Source organism: Podarcis raffonei, chromosome Z (assembly GCF_027172205.1).
Source record: "Podarcis raffonei isolate rPodRaf1 chromosome Z, rPodRaf1.pri, whole genome shotgun sequence".
In the NCBI taxonomy this organism is placed as follows: domain Eukaryota; kingdom Metazoa; phylum Chordata; class Lepidosauria; order Squamata; family Lacertidae; genus Podarcis; species Podarcis raffonei.
The window spans coordinates 49,148,679-49,176,030 of NC_070621.1; the positions used below are offsets into that span (position 1 = coordinate 49,148,679).

At 46.7% G+C, this 27,352-nt stretch overlaps 1 protein-coding gene across 7 annotated transcripts in view; it reads left to right on the forward strand.

Moving 5' to 3' along the window:
* DOCK11 (dedicator of cytokinesis 11) overlaps nucleotides 1-27,352 on the forward strand; it is a 159,183-nt gene that overhangs the window by 127,168 nt on the left and 4,663 nt on the right. For 5 of the 7 annotated variants that reach the window (XM_053374527.1, XM_053374528.1, XM_053374523.1 and 2 more), the window contains 13 exons: nucleotides 2,002-2,139; nucleotides 2,892-3,074; nucleotides 4,112-4,225; nucleotides 6,692-6,907; nucleotides 7,002-7,059; nucleotides 12,684-12,790; nucleotides 13,256-13,378; nucleotides 16,064-16,177; nucleotides 16,998-17,144; nucleotides 18,223-18,433; nucleotides 18,937-19,127; nucleotides 23,690-23,790; nucleotides 26,035-26,173. In XM_053374527.1, the coding sequence (XP_053230502.1) occupies nucleotides 2,002-2,139; nucleotides 2,892-3,074; nucleotides 4,112-4,225; nucleotides 6,692-6,907; nucleotides 7,002-7,059; nucleotides 12,684-12,790; nucleotides 13,256-13,378; nucleotides 16,064-16,177; nucleotides 16,998-17,144; nucleotides 18,223-18,433; nucleotides 18,937-19,127; nucleotides 23,690-23,790; nucleotides 26,035-26,173 (1,842 nt within the window). Of the gene's footprint in view, nucleotides 1-2,001; nucleotides 2,140-2,891; nucleotides 3,075-4,111; nucleotides 4,226-6,691; nucleotides 6,908-7,001; nucleotides 7,060-12,683; nucleotides 12,791-13,255; nucleotides 13,379-16,063; nucleotides 16,178-16,997; nucleotides 17,145-18,222; nucleotides 18,466-18,936; nucleotides 19,128-23,689; nucleotides 23,791-26,034; nucleotides 26,174-27,352 lie in introns of those variants that run through there. The other 2 variants (XM_053374524.1, XM_053374529.1) reach the window with 2 other exon arrangements.

The window sequence follows — 27,352 nt, forward strand, 5'->3', positions numbered from 1 at the left end:
GCACCGTCCCTTTGTCCGCCACTTCCATCCCTGCTAGAAAGGCTTTTGCCCCTTCCGGCGCCTCTCCCTCTCTGCAGTGTTCCAGGCAATGTGCTGACCCAAAGGAGACCACTCTCTGATGCCAGCCCACTAGCGGATCATGCAACGCTAGCCAGCTCAATCCCAAAATAACGGGAGCCCCTCCCAGGGTGGCCACATTGAACGCTATCCTTTCGGTGTGCCTGGCCACCCTCATAACCATTGGGACGGTCTGTAGGCTAACTTCTCCTCCCAACAGCTCCCTCCCATCGATCGTGGTCACCTGCAGGGGGTTGCTTAAAGGGAGTATCTGTATCTGGTGTTCAGCTGCAAACTCCTTACTCATAAAATTACAGGAGCTGCCTGAGTCCAACAGCGCCTTTGTCTTTAGTGGGTATCCGTTTGCCAGCTCTAGCAACACCTCTATTACTAGGGCTGGTCTTGGAGGTTCCGGAGTGGGCACTTTTACTGCTCCTTGGCCTGGCTGCTGTGCCCTGACGGTGGCAGCCAGGCGTTGGCTTTTACTGGCTCCTGGACTCCCTCCTCCTTCCCCCCAACAGCTCCCGCCATCCCTTGCCATTCCTTTCTTTGCGGGCAGACTCTGGCAAAGTGACCTGGCTGCTGGCAGAGATAACATTTCTTGGTGCTCTTTCCCTCCTTCTTCCTCCCTTCACTGGGATTTGAAACTGCGCGCGCGCGCGCTGTTCCAATTTCCATTGGCTCTCTTGGCGGGAAATTTGGCTCCGGAATCTCTGGAATGCGGAAATCCCTCCAACGCTCTCCTTTCCCTTCCCGCTTCTCCAAGGCTCTTGCCTCCTGGCGCGCTCCAATGGTCAGCGCTGATTTGGTCAGCTGGTCCATAGACTCCGCCCTGGGCGCCCGGGAAAGTTCGTCTTTCACCGCCGAAGAAAGCCCCTCTTCAAAAAGCATTTGAATGGGTTCCGCCGATAGGTCCCACCCCAATTTATGTATCAGCATTGTAAACTCGGTCCAGTACTCACGAACCGATCGGCTTCCCTGTTTACAAGCCATCAATTGTCTGCGCACCAGTCCCTGTTCAATTTCGCTGGAAAACATCAAATCCATGGCGCGAAAAAACTTCCTCGTGTCCTTCAGCATTTCACTATTCCCTGCCATCAGGGGTCTAACCCAGTCTCTCGCCCCCCCCTTCGAGATGGCCAATCACAAACGCCACTCGCGATGCCTCGTCGGGAAAGTCGTCAAACTGCAGCTCAAGAGCATACTGCATCTCTGTCCTAAAGGCTTGATAGTTCCTGGGGTCCCCCCCAAACTTCTGCACCAATCCTGGCATCTTTCTTGCTAGTGTAGCGCCTTTTGCCTTTTCTGCATCCTGCGCCCTCCTTTCCTCTAGCCTCGCCGTTTGCAGCGCTAGCTGGACTTCCAACACCCTGTACCTTTCTTCCAGGCTTGGACCCTCTCCAGCTCCTCCTGCTCCCCCGGCTCCGGCTGGGTTGCTCATGATGCCTCTCTGCACAAGCTGCTTTCAGGGACTGTCCGATTGCTGTGATGGGATGGTGAGCTGCTTGTGCGTAAAATCCTAGTCCCTCAGAGTTTGGTTAAGTCCACAAACCTCTGTCTGTGACGGAGCTCCTTAAGCATGGCTCCATCAGTCGCTCGTAGAATCGGACAGTGGGCGTTTACGGAACTTCTTTCAGCATAAAAGCTCCTTAACGGAAACGCGTCTTCTGGACTCTCGGCGTGACAGTTTCCGGCGAGGAGTGGGTGTCCCTATGGGAGGTCCTGAAACCTCCCCACTATTTTCGCTGGAAGTGTCTCTGAGCCCTCCCTCCGACTCACTTTCCCTTGGAACTCCACCTCTCCCCCTGCTGGTTCCCTCCTCAGCTGAATGGTCTCTCTCAGCCTCTGTGAGCCCTTTCACCTCCTGCTCCTCCGATGGCAGTTCCCTGACAATGTGCTTGCTGTGCCAGCCCACCAAAATGAACCCTCACCCATTTTTTCCAGAACCAGCTCTTAAACAACGATGGGCACAACCCACTGATGAAAAAGGTGTTCGATATTCATATTGCCTTCCTCAAAAACGGGCAGTCAGAAGCAGCCCTTAAGCACGTCTTTGCCTCTCTGAGAGCTTTCATCAACAAGGTAGGTGAAGGAGAGTGATTCTTGATGATTGTTATTTATTTTATTTATGGACTGCTTCCCAAGAGATATCCTGAAGCAATTCACTAGATAGATGTGAACTAGCCTCTGATTCACCAGCTTTGTGGAGGGGTTCCTATTTTACTCCCACATTGAGAAGTTTTGACCTATAAAGCCTTAAACAGCTCAGCACTGAAATACCTCAAGGACCACCTCTCCCCATCTGAACTCCCCAGACCCTGTGATCATCATCTGAGGCCCTTCTTTGTGTGCCTCCTCCACAAGATGCTCAGAGGGTGGCAACAGGGCCTTTTCTGCAGGGACTTCCCATTTCTGGAATGCTCTCCCCAAGGAGGCTTACCTGGCAACATCCTTGCATATATTTAGGCGCCAGGCAAAAAACCCCCGTTTATTTTCCACCAGGCCATTGGCTTTTAGCTACCTGTGGCTTCCATCAGTGAGTGGGATATTTTAGTCCTGCCCTTTAAAACTATGAACAAGTTTGGGGTATTTCTTTATGATGGTTTTAGTGCTGTTCATTTACTGTTGTTAAGCTGCTTTGAGCTACTTTTGTCTAAAAATAAAAAGTGATTGATCAGTCTAATTCATTAACAATATCTTATAACCACTTCCACCATGATGGGCACATGATCAGCTGAAACTTGTCATGCTTTTTAAGAAGGGAACGTTGTTCTTCTTGCTGCCCCCACCTTTGCCCTGCCTTTAACCTCTGCCTGACCTTCCACCCCATCCAGTTCCCCTCGGCCTTCTTCAAGGGGAGAGTCAACATGTGTGCTGCCTTCTGCTACGAGGTAATCAAGTGCTGCACATCCAAGCTCAGCTCAACCCGTAATGAGGCCTCTGCCCTCCTCTACCTCCTCATGAGAAATAACTTTGAGTTCACTAAGCGGAAAACTTTTCTAAGAACCCACCTCCAGGTTAGTGAAAGGGGAAGTCTTGGCAGGGCGTGGGTGGAGGGGGTGTTGAGGGGGCGAAGGCAGGCGAGCTGAGCTGAATGCAGGATCTGGCACACGGGGCCAGCATTGCATGCAAAGAGCTCAGCTCCCTTCCAGGTTTGTTTATGCGACTTTTATGTTAACTGTTTCGCTCCCACAGAGGCACATGGAGGTTTCATATATATTTCCCCTGTGTGTGGTGAGTTCTTCAAAAAACGAAAAGGCAGGGTATGGAATAGGTTCATGTGAAATATTTTAATGCAGTTCAAACACATGAATCATTCTGCTGTTCTTGTAAATTAAATCTCCAGAGTAAAAAGTTGTGAATGTGCTAGAAGGGTGTTCTGGGAGTGGGCACGTTTATTTATTATTCCATCCCCTCCGAGGAATTCTGAGCAACGTACATCATTTGACAGGCCCCTCCCACCTTTGATGCTCACAGAAACACTGCCAGGAAGGCTGAGAGAGAGTGATGGCACAAGCCCACCCACAACCTTCATGCCTGAGTGGGGATTTGAGGCCAGGTCTTCTCCCCACTAATCCAGAACTCTAGCCAGTAAATCACACTGGCTCCCAGCTGCACAAGGCACCATTTTTGCAATGTCCCTTGATCAGAAGGAGGCCAATCTAAAATGATGGTACATCCAGAGGTAATAACAAGCAGCCTTCTCCAAGAGTAGATGTGCCTCCTCCCCCTCATCTGGAGTTATTCATTCCTGAAACAGAAACCCAGTGGAACCATCTACCCCACCAGGCACAAATTGGAAGGAGCTTGTCTCAGAGCATCATCCTGTGCAGAGCTGCAGCGGGCACCCTCCCCTATGTGAGCAGCCAGTTTGCTCACAGGAGGTTCTCATTTAAGTGGTCATTTTCTTGCAATGTTCAGTTTAGGGACTACCATCCTGGGGGAAACTTGGTTGTGTGTGTGCAAAATTGGCATTCCTTTGATTTCCAGTTGACTGATGTGGGTTTTCCAGCCTGTATAAATCTGAAAACAAAGCCTTCTGCTACTTCAATAGATCATTATTGCGGTAAGCCAGCTGATAGCTGATGTGGCACTTAGCGGAGGGTCGAGGTTCCAAGAATCGCTCTCAATTATCAATAACTTTGCCAACAGCGACCGGCCAGTGAAGGTAAGTTTGATTCAACGAATCAGAAAGAAGAGAGAGGCCAGGCCAATAGAAACATAAAAAGCTATATGCCAAGTCAGACAAGTGGCCTATCAAGTTCCATACCCTGACTGGCAGCCGCTCTCCAGGGTTTCAGGCAGGGACATTCCCAACCCTACCTTAGAATGCATTGGTGACCTTCGGCATGCAAAGCATGAAGCATATTTATCCTGCTTATGAATGGTTGGAAAGAACCTCAGCTGAAGTCCATGACGTGAAGGAACAGATCCAGGAGTACAAGTCCAGCAAAGGATGGGACAGGGTTGTAATAGGTGAGGGGGTAACAGTGGCACAGGAAACTCAACCCCCTGACTGACAGCTTTACATGCATTTGCCTCAGCAGCCAAACATCCTGCGGATACTTTCTCAAGTTCTCCTTTCTCTGGACTTATTTTTAATGGCACTGCAAAATATCACATCTGGATCTCATCTAAAACTGAGCCATAATTTATTTATTTTTATTTTTTTGAAAGTTGTGGCTCAAGGTTGGGGGTATGGACAGATTCATGAAACCTACAACCACACCTCACCTTGTTCATTCCCACACCAATTGATGACATCAGTCATCTTATTTTGTTGGGGAGGGGAGGTGTCCCTAGTTGCTGACAGACATCATTTTCTTCATTGCCACCAACACCACACAAAACTCTAGAGTGGGGGTGGGAAGCACTGCCTTCACTCTGAGTTGGCTTTGTGACAATTCTGTTTAGTCATGAAGCCAAATCAGAGTGAGGGCTAAGGTTTTCAGTCTGGGGTGGTGGGCAAGAATGACACTGATTACCAACCACCAGCAGCATATCAACTGCAAGTAAGTTCACCCCACAATTCACCCCTGTTTATGCCTCCCCAGGTTGCCAAAACAGCCTCCTAGCTTTGCACCCTGCACACAGGTAGTGAAACTGGCAGGGTGGTGGGGTGCTTTTGGCTCATCCCTGAAAACGTGTATAATTTAAAACATCCAAAAGCAGTTACCTTTAAAAGCATGCTAAAAGCAATTACAACTAAAAACATTCTTCCATCCAGTGATTTTGAGGTTGCTAGGAAAAGTGTTCTTCAGCCACGAAGAGCTTTGAAGTTTGATAACAGTGGAGGCAGGCACACCTCACTAGGGTGGCATTTCACAACCGGGGAGCCATCTCCTTTTGAAGAACAGGTGTGGGGCTTCCCATTTTGATGGGACTGGTTAATTTCCTCAGCCCTGCGGTCACCTCTCCCTCCCCTGCAAAAAACTCTGCTGTTAGTTCCACATAATGGGGGGCGGGGGTGCAAGAAGGTAGACTAATGCCAGCTTGGGAGGAGGGGTGCGGTTTAGATGAGGAAACTGCAAAGAGGGGTAAACACCTCCCTGTTGCGCAGATCTGGCATGAGGCAGTGGGGGGGGGTGGCACTGCTGCTTTTACATTGAGATAAACTCTTCTGGAAGTTGGGAGATCTCTTGTTTGGGGCAGCAATACTTACAATTACCAGCCGCTGAAAACAGCAGAAGGGGAGAAGGCACTTGTGCTTGAATCCTGCCATTGGCCTGATCCAGCAGGCTCTTCTTATGTTCTTATCTGACCCTAGAGGCTTCTCCAGACAACCTATTTAGAGTTCAATTACCCTGATTCGCTTGTGCAAAGCTTATGCAGCAGCTGATTAGGGAGGGGTGCCGTACCTCTGTGCTAGAGCATCTGCTTTGCATGCAGAAGATTCCAGGTTCAATCCTTGATGACATCTCCAGGTAGGGATGTGAGAGACTTCTGCCTGAAACCCTGGACTGCTGCTGCCAGTCTGTGCAGACGATACTGAGCTAGCTGGATCCAGGGTCTGATTCAGCATGAAGCAGCTTCCTGTATTCTTAAACCATGCACTTTATTGATCACTAATTCTTAATGGTTTATGGGGCGATTATGACCACAAGTATTCATTGTGCATTCATCCTGATCTGCTTGTGAGGAGTTTACACATCTTCCTGTTAGGAATTAATTTAGCTCAAGCTTTTATATCATAGAATTGTAGAGTTGGAGAAGACCCCGAGGTCTAGTTTAACCCCCTGCAATGCAGGAATCTCAGTTAAAGCCTCCATGACAGATGGCCATCCAGCCTCTGCTTAGAAACCTCCAAGGAAGGAGAATCCACAGCTGCACAAAGGAGACTGTTCTTTGTATTTCCCCATCACTTTCCAAACTGCAAAATGTCTCTGTGTTTTGGGGGGTTTTAAGTGAGAGTGTTGTGCTCGGGAGCCATTCATCCATTTCAAATGCACAAACAAAAGTTAATAAGAGCCTCTGCTGTGCCTGGCCATTGGCCAATCTAGTCTAGCATCTAATTTTCACAGTGGCCAACAAGAAGTTCCAGAATGTGCTTGAATCCCACAAACACAGTAAAGAGGCAACCCCAGCCCCCCCTTCACATCTGCCTTCACCCTGACTCTTGGCTTTTTCATGTCAGTCGACGTCTTTTCCGTCTGAAGTGAAAGACCTGACCAAGAGGATCCGGACAGTGCTGATGGCCACAGCTCAGATGAAGGAGCATGAGAAGGACCCTGAGATGCTGGTTGACCTGCAATACAGTTTGGCCAAGTCCTACGCCAGCACACCAGAGCTGAGGAAGACCTGGCTGGACAGCATGGCCAAGATCCACTTCAAGAATGGAGATTTCTCCGAGGTAATTCATTGCTTTGCCTGGCCCTGGGCTGCCTGGATGAGACATGTGGGGCTGGGGGTTATTCATGGCACTAAACTCTGCCCTTGTTTTGCAGGCAGCCATGTGTTACATTCACATTGCAGCTTTGGTGGCAGAGTTCCTTCATCGAAAAAGTAAGTGATTTTGAAGAAGTTTCAAGTGTGCAGAACTTCGGAAGGTTTGTTTCGTGCTGCAGGGCAATTGCAGTTGCGTTGTGGAGTGTGGGCTCGTTTCTGCAGTTCTTGCATCATCTTGAAGCTGGCACACCATCCCGTGTTTTCTTTGTTTTGTAATGGATTGCTTTTGGATTCTGCTGGCTTCGAGCCAGAGTCATTCCCACAATGGAGGAAGTTAGAGCCCAGGGGGATCTGGACCTGCCTGAGGAAGGGAGCAAAGTGGCAGCAGAGGCTGAGCTGAATCTTGGGTGGGTGAGGTTATGACACTGTAGCTACATAGTCTTATAGCCTGGGTAGCCATCCATCAGGGATTGTTTGATTCCTGCATGGCAGGGGGTTGGACTAGGTGTGTCCCTTCCAACTCTACAATTATATTCTTCTATCCTCCACCCCTAACCTTATAGGGCTGCAGCACCAGCCCCTCGGCAGTAGAAATTCAGCAATTTAGCAACTGCTAAATTGTAACTTCACTTCTTGCAGGGAGGGAACCAGGCAGAGGGCCTTCTTGGTAGTGCCGCCTGCCCTGTGGAACGCCCTCCCATCAGATGTCAAAGAGATGAACAACTACCTGACATTTAGAAGACATCTGAAGGCAGCCCTCTTTAGGGAAGCTTTTAATGTTTAATAGGTTATTGTATTTTAGTGTTCTGTTGTAAGCCGCCCAGAGGGGCTGGGGAAACCCAGCCAGATGGGCGGGGTACAAATTATTATTATTATTATTATTATTATTATTATTATTATTATTATTATTTTATTTCAGTCCCATGATGAGGCCTGAATCCTGATTGGAAGGTATCCAAATGGTTCGCATTCTCCAGGCATGCTTGGAGTTGTTCAGCAACATAGTGGGTGGTACTGAGTTAGGTTTTCCTCAGAATAGACCCACTGAAATTAATGAAGTTAGGTTCATTAATTTCAACGGGTTTACAATGAAGGAAAGTGAGTTGACTAAGACCCAGTATTTTTTGGAAAATGTACATGACATTTCTGTCATCACCTGATGCCTTCACTTTGTGAATACAGTTCTCTGTCCTCACACACACTTGTATTGGAGAAATGCATAAGTATGTGCCATTTATTTATTGTTAAAAAGAGAAGTGGGACCCTTGCCAACCTTGTTGTGGATTTGGACTAGAATAAGGAACAAGTGCATGTGGTTTGCGGTTCATTGCTGCACTGGATTAAAATGGACTTTCCAGGGACCATTCCACCTCGCAATGTCAGAAATTAAATTCATGACTGTAGTACTTCATAGAAGGCAAACAATGGTTTCTGCAAAACTGAACCTGACTCTTTAGTCCAGGGCGTGAGGTGGGAGAAAGGGGCTTGTACAGGCATAATAATAATAATAATAATAATAATAATAATAATAATAATAAACAACTTTTATTTATATTCCGTCCTCCCCGGCCGAAGCCAGGCTCAGGGCAGTTAACATCAAATATATAACATTAGTATAAAATCAAACAATATTTAAATGACAGGTCAAAATCAAATTAAAGTCTAATTAGATGGCTTTCCGCAGGGTTAGGGTTGGGAACAGTAAGTGCTCATTGGCCCAACTGTTTACGCTGGTCTTATGAGAGTCTGTGAGAATGCTGGGAGGCTCCGTTCATATTTGTTCTTATAAAAAAAGAAAAGGGGAGTCAGGCTGAGCCCTGACCAAAGGCCAGGAAGAACAACCCCATCTTGCAGGCCCTGCGGAAAGATGTCAAATCCCACAGGGCCCTGATCTCTTGTGGCAGAGCGTTCCACCAGGCCAGGGCCAAGGCCGAAAAGCCCCTGGCCCTGATTGAGGCCAGCCTAATCTCTCTGAGCCCTGGGATCTTCAAGGTGTTATTATTTGTAGACCGTAAGGTCCTCCATGGGACATACCAGGAGAGGCGGTCCCATAGGCCACTGGATGAATGTGAGCCCACGGCGAAGACCCCGAAAGGAGTCTCGCCGTGGCATTCTGCACCTGCCGGATTTTCTGGGTCAGCTTCAAGGCAGCTCCACATAGAGTGAGTTACAGTAATCAAGCCTGGAAGGGACCATCGCATGGATCACAGTGGTGAGATCAGGGCGAAAGAGGTAAGGGACCAACTGCTTAGCACGGCGGAGATGGAAAAATGCCGCCTTTGTTGTGGCTGCAACCTGCACCTCCATGGAAAGGGAGGTGTCGAGGATTACACCCAAACTCTTGACAAAAGACGCTGGCACTAATTGTGTCCCCGCAAGAGATGGGAGTTGGCCCCCCAACCCCATATTGTCCCAACCCAGCCAAAGGACCTGTCTTCGAAGGATTTAGCTTCAACCGGCTCGCATGCAACCATCCAGCCACAGCTTCCAGACATCTGACCAGTGTGTCTGGGGCCAAGTCAGGTCAGCCGTCCATCAACAGATAGAGTTGGGTGTCATCAGCATACTGATGGCAGCCCAGACCAAAGCTCCGGACAAGCTGGGCGAGGGGGTTCATAAAGATATTAAAAAGCATCAGGGAGAGAATTGCACCCTGCGGGACTCCACACACCAAGGAGTGGTGCAACAACAGCTCCTCCCCTAACACCACCCTCTGTCCCCGACCAGAAAGGAAAGAGCGCAGCCATTGTAAGACTGTGCCCTGAATCCCCACATCAGCAAGGCGGTGGTCCAGGAGTTCGTGATCGACCATGTCAAAGGCTGCTGACAACTCTAAAAGGATCAGCAGCCCCGACCCGCCTCAAATCAACTGCCTACAGAGATCATCTGTTAGGGCGACCAAAGCTGTCTTGGTCCCATGACCAGCACGGAAGTCGGACTGGAATGGATCCAAGGCCGATTTTTCATCCAGAAATCCACCAAGCTGATCAGAAGGTTGGTGGTTCGAATCCCTGCAACGGGGTGAGCTCCTGTTGCTCGGTCCCAGCTCCTGCCAACCTAGCAGTTTGAAAGCACATCAAAGTGCAAATAGATAAATAGGAACCGCTCTAGCGGGAAGGTAAATGGCGTTTCCGTGCGCTGCTCTGGTTCGCCAGAAGCGGCTTAGTCATGCTGGCCACATGACCTGGAAGCTGTACGCCGGCTCCCTCGGCCAATAAAGCGAGATGAGCGCCACAACCCCAGAGTCGGTCACGACTGGACCTAATGTTCAGGGGTCCCTTTACCTTTACCATAGGCTTTCATAAGCGTCCTATATGATGTTCTTGACGCTCTGTCACAGGCTCCCTGCCATACTTACTCTAGCCGTCTGAGGTCCCGCTTCATTTTCCGGAGCTCCTCGGTGAACCAGGGGGCCCAGTTTCTGCAGGGTCGCAGGGGGCGTCTAGGTGCGATCTCATTGATGACTGCCAAGAGCCGGGTATTCCAACCCTCAACAGGCTCACACAATGAGCCGCCAGGGGGAGCAGGGTCCCACAAGGCCTGATGGAATCTATCAGGGTCCCTCAGCCTCTGCGGGCGAGCCCAAATCGGCTCGCCACCTAAGCAGGGTGGGGGTGGAAAGTCAATCCTGGCTTTCAGAGCATAGTGATCAGACAATGGCACCTCCACGAAGGGGGCCATGATCACTTCTACGCCTGCTCCAAGGACCAAATCCAGCGTGTGGCCTGCTTGATGTGTGGGGCCCGAAACAAACTGGGAGAGCCCTAGTGTCACCATGGAAGACACCAGGTCCAGAGCCTGTGAGGAGGGGGCGGCATCAGCATGGACGTTGAAGTCTCCCAATACCAGTAGGTTAGGGAACTCCAAGGCAAAGCCGGCCACCACCTCCAATAGGCCTGACAGGGTGGCTGCCAGTGCACTAGGTGGCCGGTACACCAGCCAGACAGCCAAGCTCACCTCGGAGCCCCACACCAGGCCAACACATTCAATGCCAGGGATCGATGGTGCTGGCAGAGCCCTGAAAGAGCAATCTTCCTGGACTAATAATGCCACCCCTCCCCCCGGCCCACAGTCCGCAACTGGTGGAGGACGGAGAAACACTTAGGGGTAGGGATCAGGCCTGGGTTCCAAATGCACCCCTCTAGTCTTGCCCTCCTCAGCCTTCACCAGCCTTACTTCATACGCAGTCCCATGCAAAATTGGGTGTATTTGCCAGGCTGAGATGTGCCCTTGGGTAAGGTGATTGAGAGAGTGGTTGCTGAACAGCTTGGTGGATTTCTGGATGAAAAATCGGCCTTGGTCATGGGAACAAGACAGCTTTGGTTGCCCTAACAGATGATCTCCGTAGGCAGTTGGACTGAGGCGGGTTGGGGCTGCTGATCCTTTTAGACTTGTCAGGAGCCTTTGACATGGTCAATCATGAACTTTTGGACCACCACCTTGCCGACATGGGGATTCAGGACACAGTCTTACAATGGCTGCGCTCTTTCCTTTCTGGTTGGGGACAGAGGGTGGTGTTAGGGGAGGAGTTGCGCCACTCCTTGGTGGGAAAAAATGTTTACATTTACCTCCCCCCCACCCAAAAAACCCAGAGTCCTTTTTGTTGGGAATAACCCAGAGAGAAATCCCCAGGTGCCAGAAAAGTTTATTTATGTATGCAACAACAACAGCCCATGTTCTGTTAGCCCCAAAATGGAAAGTGAGCAAGGTCCCTTGTCAAGAGGACTGGCAATTTAAGATGTTAGAATATTCAGAACTTGCAGGCTTAACACACAGAATAAGAGAGCAAGAAGAACCTATATTTAAAGGAGAGAGGTAAATATTTATTGAATATATGGAAAATTATTGTACACAGCTGAAAAGTCTGGCACCATTAAGATAAATTCAACAGAGTAAACAATATTGGATTGATGTAAAAGTGGGGAATTGATTTGAATGGCTATAAAGGCTGATCGCCGAAGAATTGATGCTTTTGAATTATGGTGCTGGAGGAGACTCTTGAGAGTCCCATGGACTGCAAGAAGATCAAACCTATCCATTCTTAAGGAAATCAGCCCTGAGTGCTCACTGGAAGGACAGATCGTGAAGCTGAGGCTCCAATACTTTGGCCACCTGATGAGAAGAGAAGACTCCCTGGAAAAGACCCTGATGTTGGGAAAGATGGAGGGCACAAGGAGAAGGGGACGACAGAGGACGAGATGGTGGGACAGTGTTCTCGAAGCTACTAGCATGAGTTTGACCAGACTGCGGGAGGCAGTGGAAGACAGGAGTGCCTGGCGTTCTCTGGTCCATGGGGTCACGAAGAGTCGGACACGACTAAACGACTAAACAACAACAACAACAGTAGTAAAATATGCAGGAATGTACGATATGTAATATGAATCATGGAAGGAGAAGAAGGGAAGTCATTGGATATTTTAAAGTTTGTAAAATGTTTATTTTGAAATGTAGAAAAGAGATTTTTGCAGGATTTCATATGGTTGTAAATTGTACTTCATTGTTCCTGGCTTGTAAGCTGCTTTAAGAGGCATTTTTTCTTGAAAAGCGGTGGACATATTTATTAAAGTAAATAAATGAAACAATGAGCAAATCATGCACGAGACAGCTAGATTCCATGCCCTGCAATGCAAACACACAGACAGCAGTCAATGTTAGTGACGCCAGGGGCAGGTAAAATGTGAGATGCATAATCTCCATGTGGTTTGTTCCCTTCCCACTGATCTTTCTCCTTCTGACTGTAGAACTATTTCCAGCTGGATGCTCATCTTTCAAGAAAATTACACCCAATATTGATGAAGAGGGGGCGATGAAAGAAGACGCGGGGATGATGGACGTTCATTACAGTGAAGTAAGGCAGGCTATTGTCCACTGACAGCAGAGTGTGTGTGCAGTTTTCATGAAGACTCCAGCATGCAGGGTGGGAGATTTATATTTGTCCTAGTGAGAGACCCCCTGTCCCACCCCCGCCTCCGATGATAATTGTAAGATTGGAGGGAGGCTGTTATTGGGTTAAGGTTAAGGTTTACAAACACACCACACATTTACTGTGGTCTCAGTGAAAATTGTCATTATCTGCCTGCTATTTTTTTAATAGTAAAAAACAACAACTGGATGTGCTGGGTGGTGATCGCACTATTCGAATAACATCTGGTTGTGCTCTTAGGATGGAACCGTTCCAAACAGTCATCTGATCTTGTTCTGCATTTTCTGCTGTGTTGATTTCTGTCCCTTCAGAAAAAGCACGATGATCCCAGCAACTTTCCCCTTGTTTAATCTTTTTTTTAAAAAAAATTAAATAAATTTCTTCCTTCAGGAGGTCCTGGTAGAGCTATTGGAGCAGTGTGTTGATGGCTTGTGGAAAGCGGAGCGTTATGAAACCATCTCAGAGATTTCGAAGCTGATCATTCCAATCTATGAGAAACGACGCGAGTTTGAGGTACTGGCTCACAACACAATCCTATATGCACATCTGTTGAGAAGTAAGCTCCATTAAGTTCAGCAGAAATTTGCCTCAGGTCAGTGGACAGCCTTCACCAATCAGGTGCCCACCAGATGTTTGATGGGCTGCAGTTCCCATTCGCTCTGGCCACTGGCCACAGAGGCTGTTGGCTGGGGTTGGAGGGAGTTGTCCCCTTGGAACATCTGGACAGCATCAGGAGGGAAGGCATGGAATCCAAATCAGCCTTTCATTATAGCAGCCCTCCATACAGGGGATGGCCACCAAAACTGTGACTTAAGGCTCATAGCTAACTTCATGGGGTCTGAGAAGCTTAACATGTGACAGCATCCCTGCTGCACCCTGGAACCTGTGCCATGTGGCAAGGAGAGTTCCTGGCCAAGCAGAGTGTATCCCATGCCCATGTTTAGACCCTGCTGCAGTCACCAGGTGAAATAGATATTTTATCCCAGCTGCCTTTCATCAAATAGCCTAAAAATTCCCTTAGTGCCTCCTGACATCTCTCAAGGAAGTACAGAACTTGGCACTAGACATAGCATGGTATGTTAAAGGAGACTCCAAGGTTTTAAATTAAGATTTAAAAGTTCATTAAAAAGATAAAAAGTGGTTCTTAGGAAAAATGTTTAGATGCATGAAACCTTACAAGCGCGCAAAAACATCCTCTCCACTTGAAGCAGAAGCAGAAATAAGGAAAGAGTTAAATTCCGCCCACTCTGCTTGAAAATAAAAAGGTCCCTTACCTTTTATACTGAGCTTGTACTGAGCAAGCTTTCAGGTCTTCAAGACCTGATCTTCAGGCTCAGTAATAACAACACTTAACATTTGTGTTGTGCTTCCAGCTGCAAAAAGCACTTCAAATGCAATATCTTGTAATCCTCACAACAAGCCCCTGTCAGGCTTCCTCAACCTCGGCCCTCCGTACGTTTTGAGACTACAATTCCTATCATCCCTGACCACTGGTCCTGCTAGCTTGGGATCATGGTAGTTGTAGGCCAAAAACATCTGGAGGGCCGAGGTTGAGGAAGCCTGCTGTAAGTGGTACTATCCCCTCTATTGCAAAGCAAAGTTGTGGGAGATTGAGGGTAAGGAAGGGCAGCGTGCCCAAGGCTACCTGATGAGTTCATGGCAGAGGTGAAATCTGAGCTAAGGAGGGAGGAACAAAGAAGTTCAAAATTTTGGCAGCTTTTAGGCTTGCCTTTACATTGAAGAGTGCAGGAGAAGAGCCCTTCTGGATCAGACCATGGCATATCTAGTCCAGCATCCTGTTCTCACAGTGGCCAGCCAGATCCCTGTGGGAAACCAGCAAGCCGGACCCGAGTGCAAGAGCATCTGATACTCAGAGGCACAAAGGCCTCTGACAGTGAAGGGAGAGCTTAGCCACCAGGCTAGTAGCTGCTGATAGCCTATTCCTCCATGAATCTGTCTGGTCCTCTTTTATAGCCATCCCAATGGGTAGCCATCCCTGCCTCCTGTGGCAGCTGTGTGAAGGCTTTCCTTTGCAATATTCAACTGCTTAGTAATATTCAACTGCTTGCTACCTTTATTTGGGTGGTTTTTTAAAATGAACCTCTCTGTGTTTTTAATATCAATTCAGAGACAAAAACAAGAAGCTATAGCAACAACACGAAAAGAATCAGCAGTGAAAGATGGTTCTTTTCCTTAAAAAAATTAAAAAATGACTTTTCTTGATATATATTTTAGGTTAACAACAACAACAACAACAACAAACAAGACACATATAACATAACTCAACTATAAATTTAATTCCAGTGCTGCTTGGGGATGTACAAAAAAAGGAAAGTCCCAAACAATCATGGAGAAGATGTAGAAACAGCAATATGGAAGGCCTGCAGAGATAATTTATGAAATTTATAGGTCAAAATGTTTAAGTATAATACCTGTCCATAAAGGGCAATGAAAATCTGGGGGAAGGGCTATTCCCTGTTGTCACAAAACAAATTCAGCAAACAAATCCAGACATTCTAAAAACAATTATAATTAAGACATCTCAAACCAATTCAAGATTAAAAGATCCTAGAAGCTGTTGAAGTTAAAAACATTCTTCCATCCGATGATCTTGGGGTTGCCATGTATGTTATTATTCAGCCTCCACATATCTAAGTAAACAGGGATGTATTCAAAATCCTCCTGAAAGTTACTAATGATGGTGACAGGTGCACCTCACTAGGGAGGGCATTCCACAACTGTGGAACCACCACAGAAAAGGCCCTGTCATGGATCAGTGCCAACCGGGCAGTCCCCAGTGTCCAAGAATGATAAAATCAATGCTGGAGACCAGGAGTGGGTGAGGGTGTTCAGGGGTAAAAAGCCAAGCAATTGCTTCAGGGTTTGTGCGGTGTGTGTGTGTGTGTGTGTGTGTGTGTGTGCACTTACTCATTCTTCCCCATTTGTCAAACAACTGGGAGAAAGGTCAAATCCCGGGCTCTGCTCATGATGCAGAAACAGCCCCAACTCTGAGCCAGTGGTGAACAGCCATCCTCAACTCTCCAGTGAAAGTATCACAAGTAAATCTTTGATGGCAAAGCACAGCTCCTTGGGTTGGTTCTCAGCCCCACAACAAAGTTTGCAGATGGTGATAAGCAGGCTTTGAGCTTCAGCAGGGCTTGAACCATTTGGCCAATTCTGTTTTTGCTTCGTCTCCAGAAACTTACACAAGTGTACAGAACACTTCACGGCGCTTACACTAAAATCCTGGAAGTGATGCAGACTAAAAAAAGGCTGTTGGGCACTTATTTCCGAGTTGCTTTTTATGGACAGGTAAGTGTCTCAGTTGCTTGGGGAGTCGCTCAGTGGCAGAGCATCTGCTTTGGTTGCAGAAGGTCCCAGGTCCAGTCCCCAACCACATCTCCCCATAGGGCTTGCTGCTGGATTGCTGCTGCCTGTCAATGCAGAGATGGACCCTTGGTCTGACTGGTATAAAGCAGCTGCCTCCTATGTTTCCCAGACTGGCAGCTGACGTGATCAGCACCAGAAGCCTTGATCTTGAGTGGCCTTTGCAAACTAGTCTTTTCCCCCTCTGCATTAGAAATCGCAAAAATTATTTTTAGAAATTACCTTGCTGTCCACAGGCACAAGTGAGTGATGTAGCTATGCTTGGCAAAGGAAATTAAAACCTGTGTTCAGAATGCAACATTTACATCTGGACAAGCTGCTTTCTATAACCTTTATAAATCATGTGGATTGGGGAAATTTGCACCACTTTTGTACTCTTTTGCTTGCTGCTTTCCATAATTTATTCTGGTTTTGTCTAGTGATAAGATGGGAAAGGGAGCTAAATCCTCTCTTATTTTCCCACTCACTCTTACTAATCTACTCCTTTAACATCTGTTATTCCAGTAGGCATTGGCCGTGCACTCGCAAGCATGCATCTTTACAGCCATGAGGACTAGGAACTTATTTTAGGAAAGGAGAATCTAGGAAAGCTAAATTCTGCACCCAGCACTACATTCATCACTTGCTATGCACTCCCATGGAATGCAATTCTGAGCATAGGGTAGATGTTTGATTTGTAGTCACTGCAACCATTTTTAAATTGCTTCCAATCATGTTGTTTGTTGTGCATTTCTGATCAACAAAGGCTTTCTTTGAAGAAGAGGATGGCAAGGAATACATCTACAAAGAGCCTAAGCTAACAGGTCTATCAGAGATCTCCTTCCGCCTGCTGAAACTTTATGGGGACAAATTTGGAGCAGAGAATGTCAAAATCATCCAGGACTCAGATAAGGTGACACAGAAATGCTTGCAGTCCTCCCCTCTCTTGGCAGCGCCCACCCTCAGACAATGTAAAAGTAAAGGTACCCCTGACCATTAGGTCCAGTTGCAGACGACTCTGGGATTGCGGCACTCATCTCGCTTTATTGGCTGAGGGAGCAGGCATACAGCTTCTGGGTCATGTGGCCAGCATGGCTAAGCCACTTCTGGCAAACCAGAGCAGCGCACGGAAACGCCGTTTACCTTCCCGCCGGAGCGGTACCTATTTATCTACTTGCACTTGACGTGCTTTCAAACTGCTAGGTTGGCAGGAGCAGGGACCGAGCAACGGGAGCTCACCCCGTCATTGTGGGGATTCAAACCGCCGACCTTCCAATTGGCAAGTCCTAGGCTCTGTGGTTTAACCCACAGTGCCACCCGCCACCAATGTAGGAGCAGGCATTGCAGAAAGGAATAGAGATGTTGTTCTGAGATCTGCCTCTCACTTGTGATCGAGGGAGATCACAAACCATGATCCGTTTTTGTCAGGGAAAGGGTCTGCCCATGGAAAACTAATCAGAGAGCTTGAGGTGGGCAGCTCTTGCCTTGCTGGCCGCCTTGGAAGCATTTCTGTACAGTTCTTGGCCAATTGGAAGGCTGGGCTAGGAAAAGCCAATTTTAGCCAGGGATGTCATCCAATAGTGATGCAAGAATAAACCTCCTAAGATTGGGTACATTCATATGACAATTTATTCTGTTTGCACATTTCCCCAACAGTTGACTTCTGTCAGCATTATAATTCAGATTTCACATGACATAAAAGCCACTTCCAGAAATATACTGGAAGGCAGCATTCACATGAGAGTTTATTCCCTTTCCATGACATTTCCCAAATGGTTAAGTTCCACATATTTGAGCTTTCACATGACATAAGTCACTTCTAGAACAAAGTGGGATATAGTGCAAATTTAGTACTCATTTTCTGCCACTGGAAGAAAAGCAGCAGGAGAGCAGCAGCTCATGTGGTTCTTAGATTCTTGGTCCACGATCCCTGATTGTGGTGCAGAGCTAGGCTGGGCCTCTTTCCTTACTCGTTTTCTCGCTTTCTTCAGGTGAATGCCAAAGACCTGGACTCCAAGTATGCGCACATTCAAGTGACTTACCTGAAGCCCTACTTTGATGAGAAAGAGCTCTCAGAGAGGAAGACAGATTTTGAAAGGAACCACAACATCAACCGATTTGTGTTCGAGACACCATATACTTTGTCTGGGAAAAAACATGGGAGTGTGGAAGAGCAGTGCAAGAGGCGGACGATCCTTACCAGTGAGATTCGTCTTTTAAGATGCTGGGAAAGGGTACAGGCAGCAGGGAGAGAGGGCCATGCTATGTATGTCAACAAAACGTGTTTTGATGGTGATTTATGCAGTCAGCTGCTTTTAATTCCCCATCATGAGAAGGAATGTGGGATCAAAAGATAACACCCATCTGAGTTTGCTTTTTTCCCTCCTCCTTCTTAATCCATTTTCCTTTCATGCCGTGTGTTTATAGATCACAAGCATGAGGGCAGGGACTGCCTTACCAGTGCATTTGTGAGTTGCCCTGGGAGCCTGGGGTTTTATTTGTTTTGTTTTTTTGCACAAGAGCAGGAAAAAAAATGTTTTAGATAGATAAAAGAGGTTTTGAAAAGAATCTAATTAGAACCTTGTGGGGCCATTCATGCAAGGAGTGTTTATCTAAAGTTAATGTCACAAGTTTGGGTATGTGACTCTACCCACACAGGACTCCTTGTGCACATGCCACCATTTTTGTTTACTCTCCCCTTCCAGCATCCAACTCCTTCCCCTATGTCAAAAAGAGGATTCCCGTCAGTCACGAGCACCAAGTCAATCTGAAGCCTATCGATGTGGCAACTGATGAAATCAAGGCAAAGACGGCCGAGCTGCAGCAACTGTGTACTTCAGCAGATGCTGACATGATCCAACTGCAGCTGAAGCTTCAAGGCTCCGTTTCAGTGCAGGTTGGTGGCTGGGCACACTATAAATCACCCCCACCACCATCATCATCAATTTATTCATCACCTTCAAACAACTATCACATCAGGGGTTGCTTTGCCACATGACTGTTGTAAGTCATTCTGAATTGCTTTTTGCCGGGGGGAGGGGGGAGTGACTGATAAATTTAATAATAAAATAGTTAAACACACACATAAAAGAAACCCCAGCAAATTCATTTAAAATGAGACTGGAACCCTCATGCCCTTGATAGAAACAGTGTGCTGGCTAGAGGCCAGTTTGCTTTTTCAGAAACCGTCAACTGACATCAGTTCCCAGCAACCTCGAGATCATTGGATGGAAGGTTTTTGAATTGCAATTGTTTTTAGAATGTTTTTAACTGTGATGGCATTTACAGGTTTGTAAATTGCAGTTGTTTTAAGAATGTCTTGATCTGTTTCAGAATGCTTTTGCTTTTCCGTTTGTTTCAACTTAGGTATCTGTTTGCAGCCCTGGGCCTTCTGTGCCAGTTGTAGGACCGGAGAAGGTTGATACTGTGGGAGGCAATCTTTTGGGTATTTGGGTGCTAGGCTGCTTAGGGCTTTCTACTAACGTGGTGGATTGATCCCAGTAGCTCACTGGCAGCCAGTGCCGTGCTCTCAAGATTCATGACATGTGGTCCTCTCTCCAGCCTAGCTGCCACATTCTGCACTAGCTGCAGCCTCTGAAGTTTCCTTAGTGCACTATGTTCCTACAACAAACGGGCCTTTCCTGCTGTGATGCCAAAGAGGCGCACCTGTCACTGACAGCTTGTTGCTGCCAGACAAAGAGCACCTTGTCTGCCCAGGCATTTTAGACTTTAAGATTATTTATATTTTTCTAGTTTGCTGCTCCATTGTTTTCAGTTTTAATTTGTTTTGTCTGCTTTCTCATTATAATCATTTATCATCATCATCATCATCATCATTATTGCATATTTATTTATACCCTGCCTTTTTCCCTGACAGGGACTCAAGGCAGCTTACAGATAAAATGAGAACAGCTAAAAACATATTGGGGAGGGGAATCATTAAAAAACAATTAAACATTAATAGAATTAAAACTATATAAAAAGATCTATTAAAAGATCTATATATAAAAATAAAAGAGCTATTAAAAACATACAGATAATTGCAATAAAAACAGCATAGCACCAACCCTTTCATTAAAACCAGACAGTTCCCAAAAGCCAGCGGAAGGACAACAAGGAGGGAGCCAGTCTAACTTTTCTAGGGAGGACTTTCCAAAGTCTGGGAGCAGCCACCGAGAAGGCCCTCTCCCGCGTTCTTACCAAAGGGTCCCTTTTTACTGTTTTTAAATTACAGTTATCATGGTGCGAATTAAGCATTATTCACACCTTCGTATGTCGCCCTGGACTCTAGCGACAAAGAGTGGCTAACAAACATTTTAAATAAATAAATGGCGCTTCCCTTGTTTTCCTGGGTTCTTCTTTCCCACTATTGCAATTTTCTTTCTAAACTGCATGAGACAACAACCAGTTTTCCTGGCAAATGTTGCTCGATAAGGTGCTGTGTACCATAATGGCACCACATAAATAATGGTTTTCCTGGTAATAGACAAGGCACCCAGCCACTTTGGCATGATTGGGACTGTGAGCATTTATGCACTGTTTGTGTTTGACTACCATTAGTGGCTTGGAAACATGGACATTTAAGTTAAGAGGTACAAAAGGAGTGAAGCTGTTATGTATGTTCTTTAGGAATGGTAAGGATGGACACTGCAATGGGAGTGACAGAAATACTGAGCAACAAGATTCCACTAGCACAACAGTTGTGTAATATTAAAACTCAATCGTCCACTAGCTCAAGAGCCCTTGCACTAGCAGACAATGTTGGATCCCACCCAGCCTCAATAAAAATGGGCCTCTATCCAGTGTATAAAATTTCTTTAGTCCAAGTGTCGCTTATTATTGTAAACAGCCTGGCAGAAAAGATAGGTTCTCAGTTGATTCTTATGTTGATTCCAACCAAAGCTTCAAGGGTCCCTTCCTCCACTATGAGTCTATGACTCCAAGCCATACCTGAGCAGTGGAATTCCAAGGCTCAGCTGGCTAGACCTGACAATCTTGTGTTCCACATCTTTGTTGTTGGCATCCGTCTGTCTCAAGAGACAATGGAGGGCACCTCCAGGGGTGAAGTCAAACCACTGTATTAGCAACACCAAAGTGACCTCCCCAGGATGCAAGCCTGTGCAGTGCACGTGAAGGTCCTAGTCTGCCCAGATGGCAAGACCCCTCCCTCTCAGCCTCACTGATATGGTCCAAAGGGAAGCAGAGCAATACATTTGGCACCAGCTTGGCTGCAGGAGTTGCCGGAAGGAGGTGTACAAGGCGCCATCCAACCCTCTTAGGGACTCCACTCTGGATTTGTGTAGGCTATTAGCTATTTATTCTCCTGGAGATATCCTGCAGGGCAATAAAGGTTTAGGATCAGAGTTTTCCTTCTCCTAGATGGGATACTTCCCTGTCTTCACATGCATGGGAAGTCCCTAATTCACTGGGGGTTTGAGACCCCTTGCTACCCTCACCTGGTTTAGCCAGCCAGTCAAAGCCATTTCCCAGGGTGTGGTCGCTGTCTCATGCTGACGGCTTCTATGAGCCACAGGTGAGAGCTGAGTGCAGGATGGTGACCAAAGGTGACAAACTTCCCAAGGAGTATGACATGTCCTCCACCAGAGGTACTACCCCATCCCTTAATACCCCATACACCCCACAAAAAATCTTTGTACCTTGTAGATTTTGCATTTATTATACAGCACTCACCTCTTATTTTCATCTGTCAAACTGGTCTGGTTTTCATCACTTGATCTAAGAGAGGGGCTGACAATAAGCGGGTGTCCATGCCTCAGAGCAAGAGGGTTAGGCTCTGTGATCTCCTTACTCCCATCCAGACTTGAGTCTCTGTAGTTTGGAATTCTTGCATTTCTTGTCTTCCTCTGCTGGGGGTGCCTTCACACAAGTGCGTGTTCCCAAATTACTTTTTGATGATGCCAGTTCATGTATTCAGCTGCTAGCTGGGATGCATTGTTTTCCATTCCACCCTGGATTTGTCATATGCAGCCCTTTTTCCGTTCCACTGCAATTCATTTTCCACCCAAAACTACAATCTTGCCGTCTGCTGCAGGGAAATTGTGTACTCTACCCCGTTCATTTGAATGCAAAGGAGAAGCAAGGCAAAGAGCATTGGTAATATAATCAATTGCATATCATTTCCGAGCTAAAAGCAACAACAGCAGTGAATACTAATCATATTCACTAGATTAATTTCTGTCCCAGACATGCAACATATGAGCAAACATTGGCAATTTCTGCTCCCTTTTCTGCCTTCCAACATCCCTAGGTGCCAGGCACCAATGGCCGGTTGATACAGGCACAGCCCCCAAGAATCATCAAGGTCAACCCCCTGCAGTGCAAGAATCTCAACCAAAGCATCCATGACAGATGGCCATCTAACCTCTGCTGAAAAACCTCCAAGGAAGGAGAGTCCACAAGGGAGTCTGTTCCAGTGCCAAGCAGCTCTTATTGTCAGAAAGTTCTTTCTGATGTTTAACCAGAATCTCCTTTCTTGTAACTTGAAGCCATTGGTTCAAGTCCCACTTTCTGGAGCAGGAGAAAAGCTTGCTCCATCTTGCATAGGACAGCCCTTGAGATCACTGAAGATGGCTCTCATATCTCCTCTTAGTCTTCTCTTTTCCAGGCTAAATAGACCCAGCTCCCTCAATCATTCTCCATAAGTCTTGGTTTCCTGACCCTTGATCATCTTTGTTGCCCTCCTCTGCACACATTCCAGCTTGTCAATATCCTTCTTAAATTGTGGTGCACAGAACTGGACATAATAGCATCCAGGGATGATGTTCCCTTCTGTGGGTGAATAACCTGTTGCAGATCTAGTAGCATGGATAGAACTTCCATGTTACCTTTCATTGCCTTACAGTAAGTACAAATGCTTTTCTGGATGGAATCAGTTTCCACATTCAGTGCCCAGGCACCAAGGATACAATCATGAGTGATTGTACTTGGCATATGTGAATCAGAACAAGAGGCCATGAAAGTTTGGGAATCAATTTGTGAAGCATTCCATGCTTTTAACATGCATGGGGTGGAGGGCATTTCTCTCATACCCTCCCACAATCATCACTGGAATTCTTAAGTATTCTGATTGACAGATGGAGGAGGATAGATAAAAGACGGTACTTGTTTACACAATGTGTAATAATTTATGGAAAGCAGTGTTAGAAGATGTGTTGATGACCTCTCTTAGATTACTTTAAAAGGGGAAGTAGACAGATATGGAGGAAGAGGAGGGGGGCTTTATTTATTAGTGGTGATGGCAAAATGGAACCTCTGAATAACAGTGACAGAAGGAGGAAACGGCTGTTGCTGGCCACTGTGTGAGGAAGGAAGGCTGGACCAGAAGAACTTTTCGACACAGAAGGGGTCCTCCTAGAATCTTCTCTGCTTTTTCTCTGAAATTTCTGATTTTTGTCTGAAATCTGTAGGAATTTAATTCTGTGTTTTAACTTTCCTTAGGTCAATGCTGGTCCACTAGCCTATGCACGGGCTTTCCTAGATGACAAGCACTCCAGCAAATATCCCAGCAAGAAGGTGAATGAACTGAAAGAAATGTTCAGGTACTTATGTTTTATTTTAATCTATTATGTTTATTTCTCATCTGCGATGGGACCCAAGGCAGTGTGTAGGAGGGATCTCAAGCACACTCCCATCCAAGCACTGTCCAGACCCACATAGTTGGAGTGAGGTGACTGTCCCCTGTGCCTTCAAATGATACTTTGGGTGCCCACCTAACAGACTTTCTATGAAACTGCAGGGGACAGAGTCCTTCCCACTACGCTGCGGGGAAGTGGGCATAATCCCAACACGCCAAGGCCTTCTGTACTCTGCACACACAAAACAGAACCAAATCAAATGCAGGAACATGTACTTTTCTCTTCTATTTTTTTGTGTGGAGAAGGGTGTAGAGGAAAGTGGTGTTCCAAATCCACCCCACCACCCCCCCGGAACATCCCCTTAACCTCCTGGGCTTCCTAGGATCCGAGGCTAATCTTTACACATTATGGAATGTGTAATTAGTTTTGTAAAATATAACAACAATGCAAAGATTCTCAGGATGTGGAATTTGTCCAAATGTCAGCACCATTGAGACACATTGCCCTGCATATCAATGCTCATTTCACTGCTTATTTGTCAACCTGGTGCCCTCCATATGTTTTGGAGTATAATCCCCATCAGCCCCAGCCAATGCATCCATAGTAAAAAAAACAACAACATCCGGAGCGCACCAGGTTTGGAGAGACTGACTTTGAACAGTATAACAGGCTACAGTATAAGAGGCTAGATCTGGGGTCAGCAAACATTTTCATCAGGGGGGTCGGTCCACTGTTCCTCAGACCTTGTGGGGGGCTGGACTATATTTTGAAAAATATAAATACCTTGCAAGCCAGTCCCACAGCTGCCACTGGACCTGGAGGAGGAACACACTCTGCACACGCCCAGGAGCGCATCTCAGCACTGCCCGCTCACCAGCGTTGCTGACGAGAAGCAGCCAATCCATCAGCCCATCCCTGCAGAGCTCCCAGGCGGCGTGCACCACACACTGTGGCCCGTTGTCCAAGGCCAGGTTGGCAGGCAGGCCACACATGCAGAGTGCCGGGCAGGTGGAGCACAACTCACCCTCCAGCTGCCCCAGTGCGGCTGCCGAGTGCGCCACCAGCAGCAGCGACAAGCTGGGCGCCAGGCGCGACAAGCTCCAGCTGAAGCCCCGCAACGCACCTCTCACAACGCCGCCCGCCTGCCGGCCTCTCTGTCCTCGCACAGTCAGCGAGGCTTCGGATTGCCAGTCAGAAGCCTTGCCAGCGTCGCCACCTGCCCAGAGGCGTCTGTGGCTTCGGATTGACTGCAGGAGCTTCCTATAGCCAATCCCAAGACGTGCCATCATCACGGAAGTCAGTCCCCAGGTGGTGAGGCGTCTGTGGCTTCTTTTCAAGGAAATGCTGCGCTGCGCCGCTTTAGCTCAGTCCGGGCACTGACTGAGTGGGCGGCAGGGTCCGCGGGCTAGATTTACGAGCCTAGTGGGCCTCATCCAGCCCGCTGGCCTTAGTTTGCCGACCCCTGGGCTAGATTTACATAATGGACTCCAAAGCAGTTTTCCTGAGAGCTGTGAGGAAGCAGTCTTTCTCCCTGAATTAAAAGTGGTGAGACATTTCAGTCACACAACTCAGAATTATTATCATTATAATTTAATAATAATAATAGTTACATTTGTAAGTCGCTCTATATGAAAGAAAAAGTCTCAAAGCCACCTAACAAAATAAAATACAATAAATAGTAGCAATTTAAAAATAGAAAAAATTAAGCAGTGGACAATACAAAATACATAAAATGCTCATCCAAAACCATATTAAGAGCTGATTACTGATTTTAACTTTTTACATGGTTTTTATTGTGTGGTTTTATATTATAATTGTGGCAAACCACTTTTTTTATATAAATAGCAATATATAAATATTTTAATAAAATAATAAGGGCAAATCCTACCCACTTAAAGACTGACAACAATGGTGCCAGGTTTATCATGTATGCTATTTTATTTTAGCATTAGATGTCTCCTTGTGGGGCATTACAAAAGACAGGATATAAATGTTTTAAGAATATGACCCATATTCCTTTGCCTAGACAAAGATACAGTACTAGAAAAGGTTGTTAGCTGCCAGAATCCAGGTCTTCATCAGTCACCTGTGCACTAGGCCGTCTCAGTATCGCAAGTGCCAAAGTCAATGCACACGCCTATTTGTTTTGCAGCTTCACTGCCTACATGAGTCAGCCGGGGTCCCATAAATTCTGTTTTCTCTCAACAGGAAGTTTATTCAGGCCTGTGGAATTGCCCTTGAGCTCAATGAGCGCCTAATCAAGGAGGACCAGGCAGAATACCATGAAGAGCTGAAGTCCAACTTCAGGAACATGGTGAAAGAGCTTTCAGACATCATCCACGAACAGGTAGAGAGTCCAGGCGGGCTGCTCTGAAAGTAAATGTACACAGAGCCTCTCCCAGCCAAGGCATCAAGATATGTGGCTATTGATTTTCATTATTATGATGATTATTACGCTGATGATTAACAAAAATCCTTATACTTATACTATTAGTCTCCTGGGCACCTTGGCAACATTAACAAGTCCCTGTTCCACAAAATTAATATATGAAATATACAGTTGGGAAACAACAGAGGGAGAAAAAAGAGGAGCGAGAATGTGAGCAAATGCCATTTACATAAGTTTATTAAGCTTGATCTAGGGAAAGGGTCAAAGGTTCCTTGGATTGTCATTGTGTAGCAAAAGTCAATACCAGGTTTGAGCGGGTCCTGGGCACCCTAATCTCTGTTGCTGCCCCTCCTTATGTCAGTGGGCCCTGGTTAGCGGGCAGGAGTCCAGCAGATGGCTCTAGCCATCATTTTAAATTACCATAATCCCCTAGAATGTTGATGCCACATCAGCGTTGTGGGAAACTTAAAATGACAGCTTGATCCAGCTACCTGGCACTGCTCATAGTGCAGGACCAGGCCTTTGAAAAGAAAAGAAACCACAGGAGAGTCCTAAGCCATGGACCCTGGCAAAGTGTGATGTTCCTGACAGCTGGCCGGTGCTGATGCCAACACTAGGCCGATTTTTTAATGGGGTGTGCTTGTGTAAATTGGATATCCTTTCAGGATCACAGCAGCACAGCAATCATCATCACCATCCGCACTCTGCAATGTGGTAATCTAGAACCTGCAGTTAGAATAAAACAGTGCACACAAACAGTGACTGAAGGTTATGATGATGTGACCTCCAACATGTCCTGTTGAGGCAGTTGTTAGGGCTGGGCTGAAATGTCTCCCCCCTGACTTTGGCCTCTCCAGTTTCACTCTCTACAGACATCACCAGCCAAGTGGAATGCAAAATGACAATGAGAAAAAGGTATGCTCAGAGGGTGATTTTAGGACAACTGCGCACATACTGTACCTCCTTGCTGAATTTTGGCTCAACTTTGGATCTGACATGCTTGGTTCCTCTGCTGTTTGAAAGCTGAGAGTTCTTCAGAGAAAGCAAACCATGATAGGAATAACAGCAAAACAAAATGAAAAACGGGCACCCACATTCAATAAATAGCTGGAGGCTGGACAGGAGTGCAGAACTGGG